The sequence below is a fragment of the Macrobrachium nipponense genome, chromosome 15 (genome assembly GCF_015104395.2).
Source record: "Macrobrachium nipponense isolate FS-2020 chromosome 15, ASM1510439v2, whole genome shotgun sequence".
Taxonomy (NCBI): Eukaryota; Metazoa; Arthropoda; class Malacostraca; order Decapoda; family Palaemonidae; genus Macrobrachium; species Macrobrachium nipponense.
Genome location: NC_087208.1, coordinates 74,678,238 through 74,691,653, shown reverse-complemented (window position 1 = coordinate 74,691,653; position 13,416 = coordinate 74,678,238). Strand labels below are relative to the sequence as shown.

At 43.0% G+C, this 13,416-nt stretch overlaps 1 protein-coding gene across 3 annotated transcripts in view; it reads right to left on the bottom strand.

The window, feature by feature from the left end:
- Positions 1-4,640, bottom strand: part of LOC135195060 (transportin-1-like) — an 89,164-nt gene extending 84,524 nt beyond the window's left edge. For 2 of the 3 annotated variants that reach the window (XR_010310060.1, XM_064221415.1), the window contains exon 1: positions 4,490-4,640. Coding sequence is in view for 1 of the 3 variants with exons in the window: in XM_064221415.1 (XP_064077485.1) it covers positions 4,490-4,591 (102 nt within the window). In the remaining 2 variants the exon portion in view is untranslated. The remainder of the gene's footprint in view (positions 1-4,489) is intronic. The other variant, XM_064221417.1, reaches the window with a different exon arrangement.
- Positions 4,641-13,416: the final 8,776 nt, after the last annotated feature.

Sequence of the window (13,416 nt, the reverse complement as noted above, 5' to 3'; positions counted from 1 at the left end):
GTTAATCATTGTTAGAGTTTAGATACAGCCCACAAACTTAAAGCATATCCATAAAATGAGGTACTATATTTCTTCCCCTATTTTTTTCTATCATTGATACCCAAATAGAACTTTTGTGGAAGTTAACTTAATCAGTAAGCTGAATAAAAGCATGATCATATTTGCATACTTGGTAACTATGTAGCACTATATAATGTGCAAATGAAACTAATAAAGCATGATCATATTTGCATATTTGGTAACCATATGTATAATTTGTAAAACAAATAAAATGGCTAAATTATTAATCTCAAATTGAAAACCTACCTTGAGTGGAGCTGTATTTGCCACACCACCTATCTTAGTTTTGGATTAATATAAGCTACTGCACAAACACTGGTAATACTTCCTGGCTGGGAAGATAGTTCAATGCCAACCATATATTAGGTAAATTCAGGAAATTTAATTACTATCCAATCATACATAAATTCCTTAATCCATAATCCTAGTGTTTCTCAAGCTGTTACCTATACATTTTGCACATATGAGAGAGCATGATCAGCAACCAAACAAATTTTTGGTAGGAGGATATAATATATGTACTGGTTTAAAGTATTGGACCACCTGTCAACAGTATGCTTAATGTCTCCAACTTAGGAAAGTTTAATTAGAATTATAAATTATGATTTTCTTTTCATAGGTGGTAACAGTAATGGCAAAGGGAAATTTCCAACTGTACTACGCTGAATATTTAAACAGTTTAAAGTACAACAGTCTGAACCTGGGTTACTACATGGGCAAGTCAGGCTTTTCATTTCCATTCAGCCAGTTCGCCTAATTTTTATACTGCTCTGCCTGGCCTATCAAATACTCTCAGGGGCCAAAAACTACCCTTTATTAAAGATTACACTAAAACCATAAAGATTTAAATCAAAATTGGTGGTGTGTACCTGTGCTAGTCTAAGTCAAGAGTTTAAAAAAATACAGCCACTAAAATATCACACATCGTCAGAAGTGTATTATGTAATTCCTGGACCCTACCATCAAATTAACTTATCAGGTATAACAACTGCCACTACTGGTTGCTGTCTTACAAAACAACGTAGACAAAACTTGTTAGTACTTGGCACTACCTAGTTTTACTCTGCCTTTTCACTCTTCATGCATTTTATAACAGTTCTCCCAACCTTGGTCTATCTCAAGTTTTTACTCATTACTACAAACAAATCAAGGTCAACCAAAAACCTGTAAATTGAGAAATGCAAACTAAATTCAGTCTCATTACTAAACAAGCAAAGTCAAAGGTTAAAACTTACAAAAGTCTAAAGGTACATCCAAACTATAGTGAAACATTAAATATGAAACACGGCAGCAACTTACCCTCCCGAAAAATCACAAATTCACTGAAAATAAAAACCACCACCATACATGAAGAACAAATCTTTGATAAATGCTGGATAATTGTATGAAGCAGCAGTTAGGGCTATCAATAAGTAGTTTTGTTTTCAAGCAGTTTGTGATGTGGGCATGAAGCTGCTGATGTGTCTATAACCTTTTACTGTGGATGCAACCTTCAGAAGCCTATACCCCACAAAAATAGGGTGGGTTGACCAATGAGCCTTAGTTACTCTGGCCTGAAAAAGCAATGGCAGCCTGTAATAGGTTACAAATAAGACTTGGTTACTTCAGGCTCGGATAATTGGTTATTCCATTGACAAAAAACTACAGGCCATATTTCCACTAAGAGCTGAGCATAAATGCAGCAGCAAAGGCATTAGCCTATTAAAGCTGTATAGTAAATATATGATACCTTATGACTACAGTGAGACTACAAGACTTAGCTCTTGCTACCAGTTGTTATTAAAAGCAACTAACAACCATTACTGAAAGAAGTCAAAATGCAATGATTGTGGCCTTATTAACAATAGGCACCCTGTATGTACTCCAAACTTTGGTGGCCTGTATATATCACTAGAATACTACTGTCTATTATTGGCAGACAGATTCCAGCTCATAAAATAGCAACCAACCAATATTTTGCATTATTTGTTTGAAACCAAAATAAGTTTATATGTTTCTCATCAGTTTCTATTATCATACTGTAGTAAGAAAATAATAGCAGCCAGGCACTAAATATACGTAATTCAGCCAGGAGTATGTTAAACAAAATTCTAAAACTATTGCAATGCCCACATGTTTTCACCTTGTTGGTAAGAATGTAACATGTAATTAATTCCCTTGATATTTATCATCATCAAATAGTACCTAATAAAGACACCAAGCACTGCAATGGTGAATTTCTGTTAAAAGTGTATCCTTCTTTATCAAGACAACTGATCTGCAGATAAGTTGACAAGTGTATGGGCATGTAACCTATGTTCTGGTATGCAACATTTTCCATAAAACTAAACTATGTTTCTTGTAATTAAGAGAAATTAGATAGTTACATATTTCAGGAATAAGAAATGTAAACAAAATATGCAATGAACAATTCTACAGTGCCAGTCTAAGACCTCCTGAAGCAAATTACAAATAAAATTAACACCTCCCCTTTCTTCCCATTCAGAGCAACGACGTATGTAAAATAATGGTGTTGAGGACAATTACTCCTATTTGCTATGTTTTCATACTCAAAATGAAACTTATTTGATATAAGCCTAACATACTAAACTAATTGACGTACTTAATTACCATGATTGGACAAGAGGATATATGACAAACATAGCTTGCTGCCATGCAATACCCTTCAACCTCGGGTTAGGAATAGGCTGTGCACAACGCTATAGGGGCAACATGAGTGAAAAGTTTAAATGAATTTCTAAATTTATATTTCATCGCTGCCCCTGGCTAGTTATGCTAGGTTTAGATGCATCCGTGTAATTGGCACATCTTGCCCATTATACTGTAATAAGCTATGTGATAATGAGTAGATATGAACTATGAAGTTTTCCGACTGCTTATCTCGTGGTTTGTGCAACACAGATCATTCCTGTTGGTGTAATTCACATGCTCTGGGTAGCCTCTATGAAACCTGATTTCCTATGGAGGTGGGGAATCACATCGCCTGACTGGAGAAATAAAAGTTCTTCACACCAAGAAATCAAGGTAATCAGAAATCCACAAAACAAATGATAAGCTGGCAGATAAAAATGTGGTTCATGGGTTTGGAAAGAACTTAAAACTTTCATTGATGATTACACTATTTATTTCGAAAATGAAATTAAGACACTGAACTACACGGAAACCAATTTCCATTAAGAGTCAAATGCCTTGACAGGGTATGACAATGGTTTTTCAGTTTTATTTCAGTAGCTTTAATGGGAATTAGCTATACTACTGGCTGAAACTTAGGTACATCTTGCAAGTCCTAGTGCCCTCTCTTTGCCATTATGAAACTTCCATATGTTGCCTATTTCATGAAGCCGTTGGCTAACTTCCAAATTCAGCAGTTACTGGCTTTTCCAGCCACCACTTAGCTATACCTAGCATCCCGTATCACCTAAACAAGACATAGTATCTGAAATATATTCATAAATAGTTAAGAAATGGATCAAATTTTTTATAGCTATGTCAAGCCTAAGATAAGCTTAAGTTAGTGTATTCCAAAGCCTAGTTTGGCCTCGTGTTTAGGTACAATTAGTAGGAATGTCTACGATTGTGGAATAGGCTTCTCTGTGAGCAAGAGCCCGTGGAAGTGCAAGTCTGTAGATCTACCAAAGTCTGGCTTAATCTAAAACAAAGGTTATGACTAAGCTAAAAAAAATAATCAAGCCTATGGTGGCACCATTGCCTAATCTCATGCTAGGTATAGCTACCGAACTTACAGCTTTGCGCATTTTCCAAGTAGCAACTGGGTAGCTAAAGTAGTAATACCAATACTTATACCATAAACATAATGCTTAAAGAAATATGAGGAAATCAGCTTAAAACCAAATGCCTCATCCAATACTGAAATAGTTATAGAAGGCTGCTCCGAAAGAGCGTATAATCTACACTTGGACTTTGGCCTCCCCCCTCACTTGGGGGGGGGGGGGAGGACGATGAAGCGACCAACCCTTACTCAAGACAGGCCATTAAAACACTGGCTGCCGTTGCTTAATCAAGCCAAACCTTCAAAAACCGAAACGAAAAGCTTAAAAAAAGGGTGAAAATGTGGTCGAAGGGAGTTCCTCCACTAGAACGCAGCACCGCACAGCACGAATCCACCATGAGCTACTTTCACATGTCGCCAAGGTTTGCCGCACGTCGCGTATCACTTTTTTTCATTTCCAGACTCCGAATAACTGACAGAAATGACGGGAACTTTCTGACATCCTCCACACGAACGAGCCGGTAGATGCGAGGATAAGCATAATTCGCCAATGAAACCTTATCCTTAAAAAAAATCAATACTTGGAACTCATCGGTGGGAAGGGGTCAGCTATTGCCCGATCACCTACATAAAACACTTTCAGCTTTCACAGGCTTGCCTTTCTCTTTTCACTAGAAATTTTCAACAAATATATTCTACCTGCTGTACAGATTGTTGCACTATTGTGTCCGGGGATTGTGACTCGCGTAAAAGACCTAAAATTTGCGTTAAGGCGTCACTGTTCGGATTCCAACCGGCCATGATGTTTATGCGCCGGTGACGAGGGAGCAAATGAAGTCTGGTCGTCAAATGAGAAACGTTAGTAACAATCGAGGACGACTTTCATACATTTTTCTTAATTTTCCTTTCTTTTTAAAGATATTTTTCATGTAACTTGTGAGAAAATTACCAATAGAATCATTTTTACACTCATATGTGCAATATTAACCAGAATTTGTAAAATAAGAATTCGCATGGCGAGGAGTTGAAAAGATATCTTTATCATATTCATATCGATTATTATTTACAAAAATAGTTATCTGTATTAGAATATACGGAAATTTAAGTATACTACTATACAGGTGTATAAGTAACAGGTGAAAACTTGGTAATACGATTATCGTACACAACTTTATGTTAAATGCCCATGAATTACGACGTATTTAGCATATCACTTCTATAAATACAAATTTACTTTATCGTCAAACGATAATTGACTATTGTGATGATGGTTGCAACAACGCAATACGGAAGCAAACATTGTCTTACTGTTTTTCATTTGACTAATAGGGAAGGAATTTCAGAGCTCTCCTCTTATTGGCTGCTTCGAACACAAACACCTTCATTTTGTCCAATCGCAAACCTCGTTACTTTTCTGTCAAACATAACTGTTCTCGTACAAATGTAAATAAACAGGTGAAAACTATGACGAATACACAGTCAGTGTATCATAAACATGTCCGTTCACCCATTGTGTGATTAAGAATAATCGTTTACAATGTCCAAATTCTAAATATTATTAATAAAATTAAATGTTACACGTTACACGTGCCTAGGGGTGAGGATGTAAGGGAATAGGGTTGCCGTGGTTGGGCGCTCACCAACATACTCTGGCCAGATGCTAGTTAGGAGAAAAGATTTCCTCACAATTAAAAAAATGTCTGTTTTCGAATAAGTGTGTATCAGCTAAAACAGAATATGGTTTTAAAAATATATATTGCTAAAATAAACAAAGATCTAATGATCGATGACACATGGAACGCGGCATGAAAAAACGAGAAATTTATTATTTACTCGTTCATGGTGTTTCTGGAATAATTTTGACAATATGAATACATTTAAAAACTTCTGAGATCGTTTCACGTGGTACCCGGCATTTTAAGGGACTTTTAACTCCTGGTTTTTAAATAAAATGAAAGAAAGCGAGAAGTTGGCCCAAATCTCGAGCATAACAAAATCTCAGCTCTAAGTAGCATTATAAAATATTAGTATTACACTCATAGGCGTAACTAGGAATCTATTAATGGGGGGGCACAGCTGATCATGGGGGACCACTGGGTATGCACAAATTATAATACTCATTCTTTTTTAAGTCACATGGAAAGATATTAAGGTTGTTTTAAAATATTTAAGCAATTTGTGAATCACGTTTTTATATAAAAGAGAGAAAATTATTTATTTCGTTAGTATAGTAAAACTCGACTTATCTTCGCATGAAAAAAAATAGCCAAAAACTTGATGTATAAAACTTTAATAATAATAATAATAATAATAATAATAATAATAATAATATAATATAATAATAATAATAATAATACAAGTTCATGAACTGAAAATGGGGGGCCACTTTTGGGGGGGGCAGTTTCAAATAGGGGCCCCTGCAGTTACGACCTATATAATATATATATATATATAATTATATATAGATATATCTTTATATATATATATTTATACTATATATATATAATATATTATATATATATATTTGTGTGTATTATTGTTATGTGTAGCTACCTACGTATAGATTGACGATATTTCAAATGATAAGAGATTTTGTTACCCGCGGAATTTGGGCACACTTCTCACTTTCTTTCATTTCAATTAAAGCCAAAAGATAAACGTCCAAATGTTTCTTGTCAGGGACTTCAGGCGAACCCAACTCGTCAAGCCCAAATCAATTAAAAATAAAAAGTTGTAAATGTATATGTATATATATATATATATATATATATATATATATATATATATATATATATATTGTGTGTGTGTGTGTGTGTATATATATGTATACAGTGGTACCTCGACATACGAAAGGCTCAACTTATGAAAAATTCGAATTACAGAAGCAAATACGAAGATTTTTTTGGCTCTACATACGAAAATAGTTCAGGATACGAAAGGTTGTTGCTGTAAAGTCCCGAGATTTGCCCAGACCACCGATAACAATCTTAAAACTCGCGCCGCCGCCGACTGAATAGACTCGCCACCATCCTCCCGCTCTCCCGTTGGTTCCTGATGCTAGTCACCGCCATAAGATCCTGGTTTCCTATTGGTCAGCATCTCTCCCATCATGCATCTACGTAGCGGCCTGCTTTTTCGGCCACTTGGTAGCAGCATCGTTTCTATACGCATGCTGAATTTGTTCGTTCTATACGATTTCGTTCATTAACGTAAATTCATTAGTGATTTCGTTGTAGTACTACTTTATCGTGTTGTGTGAGAACTTTAGTACAGACGTATACGTGCTACATAACTTAATTACGTGCAGTGTATACGTAGTCATGGGTCCCAAGAAACTTGAAGTTCACAAAAAGAAGAGGATGATTTCTTTGGAGACAAAGATGGAGATTATCAAGAAATATGAAGCTGGTATGCGATTGAGTGTGATCGCTAAGGAATATGGCCGAAATCCATCGACAATAGGCACCATCCTCAAGCTGAAGGAAGCCATCAAAGCATCTACACCTTCCAAGGGCGTGACTATTTTGTTTAGCAGGAGAAGCCACGTACACGATGAAATGGAAAGGCTGCCTCTTGTCTGGATAAAAGACAAAGAAATCGCTGGGGATACGATAACCGAGACGGCAATCTGCTGCAAGGCCAGTGCTATTTTCGGTGATTTGATTGCCCAGGCCGAAGACAACGGAGGAGAAGGGACATCGACACCAACCCCAGACTTCAAGGTTTCTCATGGGTGGTTCGAAAAATTCCGTAAACGGACTGGCATCCATTCGGTGGTGCGGCATGGGGAGGCAGCCAACTCGGACACGAAAGCGGTCGAAGCCTTTATTAAGACGTTCGATGAGATGACGATTAAGGAAGGCTACAGTTCTCAGCAAGTCTTCAACTGTGATGAGACTGGCCTTTTTTGGAAAAAAATGCCTCGTCGGACGTACATCACGCAGGAAGAGAAGAAGCTACCTGGGCATAAGCCTATGAAAGACAGGCTTACGCTCGCACTTTGTTCGAACGCCAGTAGGGATTGCAAGGTGAAGCCCCTACTTGTCTATCATTCGGAGACTCCTTGAGCCTTCAAGACCCACAAAGTGCTAAAGGAGTGGTGATAGATGGTGATGTCTTGCATTAGAAGACGAAAGATTGCAGGATGGGAGAAATAATATCCTGAGTCGTAGATTTGTTTATTCCAAGCAGCAAAAGGTAAATATGTACAGAGGCTCTGCAGGGAGTGCAGCTCGCGCCAAGAGAAGCAAGAAGAATAGCCATGCGCATGTGCGGAGTTCATGATACAGGGCGACACATGCGGATGCGTTCACAATAGGTGATTTTATCAAATACATGGAAATGAATCGTACAGCAATTGCATGGTAAAATATACATTATTCCACACCTTCCCTTCCCCTTTTGCGTTCAAAGAGGTATTTTGAACGTACTAAACAAATTACTTGTAGATATGTACATTATGTACGCCTGTTCAATCTTGGGGACCTGCGAGGGGCTTTGGAGGGAATTGATGACTTTTCCATGTCTGGGCTAGGGACCACAGGGAGATCAGAGTTGGGAATTTGACTGGGGCTGGGCAGTGGATACAGGAAGCGACGGTTCCGACGTAACACTCGACCACTTGGGAGACGGATCTCGTACTCGCGTGATCGTGCACCACCCATGACAATCCCAACTGTGTCCTGTCGGTGGGATGTTGGGTCCTGGAGGCAGACATGTTGGCCCACATTAAGCCTGGGCAGGGGGCGGGCGTGGGTGTCATAGTTGCGCTGCACCTGAGCAGCTCTGGCAGCAGCTCGGCGGTCACAGTCATGGGTCTTTTCCTGCCAATCTTCTGTGAATGACTGAGGATGGGCAGGCACACATGTACGGAGAGGGTGACCATACAGTACCTTGACGGTGGCCTCAGCATGTCCATTAGACTGTGGGTAATGTGGCGACAAGGTGATGTGGTGTACACCCCAACGTTCTGTGAAGTCGGCGAATTCTTTGCTGGTAAACTGAGGTCCTCCATCGGTGCACAGGCATAAGGGAACACCCACCTCTTTGAAGTAGCGGCAGAAGTGCCGTATGGTCGAGGAGGCAGTAGTGTCACCCTTGCAAGGGACAACCACAGGCCAGCCAGAGAGGCGGTCAGCGACTACAAGAAAGGACTTCCCAGCTACCTGGAAGAAGTCCACCGATACTGACTCAAAGGGCCTGGATGGATGGTCGTCGTTGTGGAGAGGCTCTTGTTGTTGGCTGGGACGCAGGACTTGGCACTGCTCTCAGGCAGAGACGGTGTTGGCGATGTCCGAGTCTATCCCAGGCCAGAAGACAGTTTGTCGAGCCCGACGTTTGGTAGCCTCGACACCACGGTTACTATCATGGAGTCTGGCAAGTGTGTGGTGATGTAGAGCTGCAGGAACTAGTATTCTTGCCCCGTAGAGCACGAGGTTGACATCAGTAGAGAGGGCTTCTCGCAGCTTCCAGTACGGGTTGATAAGGATGGCAGTAGGTCGTAGCGCGGTTCGTGGGAAACCCAGAACTGATGCAATCGCGAAGGTGAACGTAGGTGGGGTCGGCCTGGGCTGCTATCGACATGTCCTGTAGGGTCCGGTCGGCGTCAACAGTTGGGGCATCCTTGTCCTGGGAAGCTGTTGTGGTGTTGATGACAGATCTGACATGTGCTGTTACCTCAGCACAATCAGTCATATCCTCAGAGGTGGGGTAGCTGACTGGTGCACGAGAAAGTGCATCTGGGATGCATAGAGACTTGCCGGCGTGCCACACTGCAGTAAATTGATATTGCGACATGCACTCCTTCATTCGCTGGAGCCGTGGGTTTTCAACCATGTCCAGCGTGTAGCTGTTGATGATAGGCACCAATGGGCGATGGTCGGTTTGCAGGGTGAAGGTTGGCAGTCCTTTGAGGTATAGGCAGCACTTTGTGAGGGCCCAAGATACTGCAAGCATCTCCAGTTCAATCGTTGCATACCTTGTTTCAGCGTCTGCGAGAAAGCGGGATCCACACTGGACTACTAGGAGATGTCCAGATCCATGGTCCTGGAGAAGAGCGTAGCCTATCCCGTAGAGGCGAGATGCGTCAGTCTGGAGAATGGTTGGCAGGGTTGGGTCAAAAGACGCAAGGACAGGCAGGCTTGAAAGTGCTTGTTTTACACGTTTGAAGGCCTGGTCATGGTCAGGTGTCCAAAGAAAAGTGCACTTGGGGCTCATGAGTGGTCGAAGGGGCTGTGCAGTCGGCAATATCTGGGGTAACTCTGCCAACTGGTTTACTAATCCCATGAAAGAACGTAAGTCCGTCAGGTTGGATGGTGTAGGGAAATCTTGCAGAGCAGCAACTCGTCCTGGGTCAGCAGCAATTCCTTCTTCGGAAAGGGTGAAGCCACAGAAATTCACTCTGGTCTCTGCCACTGTAAACTTTTCTTTGTTGAGAGTGATGCCACTTTTGTGGCAGCGGGTGAGCAGTTCGTGGATCCTGTGGTAGTGTGTCAGTAGGTCATCGTCGAAGATGAGAATGTCATCAACAACCTTGACACACTTCTTCATGCCTTGGAGAGCTAGGTCGCCTCGGTAACAATAGGCATCACCAGTGGCAGCTAAGCCCATAGGTCCCCGGCAATGCTGGAAGCGTCCATAAGGCGTAATGAAAGTGGTGAGGTGGCGGTCCTCTTCTGCTAGCTCCATCTGCCAGTAGCCATGTAGAGCGTCCACGGTGGTGAAGAATTTGGCGGTAGAGTCAACAGCGCGGACAGCAACTAAGGGCGTGGGCGGAGGGTGGGCTGGACAGGAGACTTGTGCGTTCAGCTTCGTGAGATCCACTGTGATTCGAACTCCCTTGGCCTTAGGAACGACGACTAGAGGGTGGCACCATTCCGATGGCTCATCTCCACAAGGCTTAATGATTCCCTGTTGTACCATGGAGTCTAGTTCATTCTTGACAGGTTCACGGAAAGCGTAGGGTATCTGCCTTGGGTTGTGGATGGCGAAAGGGACCGCGTCTTCCTTAAGGTGGATTTTCATGGGAGGGCCGGCCATCGGCCTCAGTGGAGCTGCTTTAAGGTCTTCCTTTGACACGAGTACGTCCTGAAAGGTTTGTAAGAAATACTCTCAGGCCTCAGCAGGGGTCGTGTCAGCATGCAGGGGTAGCTCCTTGCATCGATTAATGTGGGTGACCTGTAGGATGGGCCGCGGAAAGCCTGGCGGGATGATGGCCAACTCCTTGCAAAGTGCATAGGACAGGAGTGGCATCTGAACGCGTTTGTGGACTTGAATCGTGGCGAGGCAGGACCATTTGGCCAAGGACAAGGTGGCCTTAAGGGTTCCTAAACAGGTGTCATCTTTGACCCATCTGCCGTGAGTGTCACTGATGTTGCAGGAGGCTGTAGCTCAGCCCTGGGAATGCGAAGGAGTTCCAAGTGCTGGGTGCCCATCACTGATACATCAGCTCCTGTGTCAGGCAGCATCATTATCTTCGATGTCTCACCCCTGTAGGTGAGGGCGATGGATATAGGTGATGGTGAGGAGTCAGTTGATGAAGAAGGGGTCTCGACCTTGCGACAGTTAGAGGGCTTGCTAGAAGGGGGCGTGGCATTGGGCGGGCCGCCCTGCTTGGCGTTCATCTGCTGACGGCAGTACTTGTCATAGTGGCCCACTCAGCCACAGTGTCTGCATGTGGCCTTGTTGGCGGGGCACTTTGGGGTCCTGCACCAGTGTCCTTTGCAGCCACAGTTTACACATACACTGTCGCTGGCTGGGCACTTTCCTGTTAAGCTGTGTTTCCTTGTGCAGGAAGGACATAGAGTGTCCTTGTTAGAGGTTGGTAGCGAGGTAGAACCCCTGTTGCCATGTCCTTTGATTTTTTTATAAGTGGAGACGGCACACAATTTAGAAGGAGGGCGTATGGCGGTAGTGGTTGTCCGTGTGGCCTCATAGGAGCGACATTCGTTAACCATGGTGGCCAATGAAGCTGCAGCGTACAGGGCAATGAGTTTCTGAGTGAGTTCCTCGTCTCTAACTCCCATGATAATGATCATCTTCAGCTGAGTCTCCTCGCGCACAGCAGAATGGCCAGGACAGACGTCGATTTCCTCTGCTATATGCTTCAGTCAGACGTAGAAGTCGCTGAAGCTTTCCCCTTCCCTCTGCTTGCAGGAGAGCAGATCCCTGCATCGTAGAGCTTCATTCCGCAGGTTCTTGATGTGTTCCTGGAGAATATTCAAGACCTCGTCAACACTCCGATCCGTGTCTGGTGGTACGTTGAGTGTGTGCTCGGGTATTCTTTGGGTCTCCAGGCTGAGGCACATACGAAACTGTATCATCTGTTTCCTGGTAGGTAATGTCCCTAAGTTCACCATCACACTGTAGTCATCCCAGCGTCTACTCCATTCCCTGAACACTTGGTATGTGGCATCAGGACGTAAGGGTGGCGGGGTCTGGGCGATGGCCTTCTGTGGGGGTGGTGGCTGGGTGGATGATGGCACTGAGGATTGTGTGGGAAGTTGTGAGTCCGCTGGTGTTGCTTGCTGCTGGGCCGAATTGACACTAAGTAGCTGCAACAGTACGGTGAAACGTTGAGCTTCCTCTTCTCTTCTTAAGCTGTCCTCTTGGCAGCGTAGATCCTCTTCGTGACGACGTTGTTTCTCTTCATAACGACGTTGTTCTTCCTCTCTCCAACGTGCAGCCAACTCGGCCTGTCGAGATTCCTCCAGGTACTTGATGAGGAGCCTTAACTCCGTATTTGGAGCTGTAGGAGGCGGTATACTCAGGTGTGGGGAGAGCAAAGGTGGGGTTTCCAGTGTTGCAAAACCTGGAAGGGTTCAACGGTCTGTTGGTGAGACTGGGTGTGAAGGCAAATGGCGGTCCTCAGGGTCCTGGTCGTGTTGCATATCCCCAAGCTCGTCTTGATGTGAAGCAGAAGCCATTATGAGCAGTTTTCTGCAATGTCAACTGCAGTTTAAAGGAAGAGAAGAACAATGAGGAAGACTTTCTAAAGTTTACATTAAAAAGTTACTGTAGATAATTCTTCAACTGTGCGGTGAATCCTGGCAGGCAGTGGAGAGTGGGCTGGGTGGGCTCCTGGGGTGGGTGGGCAGTCGGGTGGCGAGCAACCACTTGACTGTTGAATACGTCGGCAGTGTATGGCAAATGATGAGCGTGGGTGGAAGTGCCTCGGGCTCTGTAGCTGGGTATGGAAATAAGGGTAGCCGTTGAGAAATAAAACCCTCTAAATCAAAGCATTGACATTACACTGCACTGGCACTGCACAAACACTGCATGAACACATCATAAACACCGTGCTAGCACTGTAAAATCCAAAGGCGATCGAGGGGTAATGGCGGCTGGATTTGAATGCTGATTCCAGTGTTCCTTGAAAATGCTGAATGGTTTCGTAACTGCGCCATGGTGATAGGTGGTGATGTCTTGCATTAGAAGACGAAAGATTGCAGGATGGGAGAAATAATATCCCGAGTCGTAGATTTGTTTATTCCAAGCAGCAAAAGGTAAATATGTACAGAGGCTCTGCAGGGCATGCAGCTCGCGCCAAGAGAAGCAAGAAGAATAGCTATGCGCATGTGCAGGGTTCATGATACAGGGCGACACATGCGGATGCGTTCACAATAGGT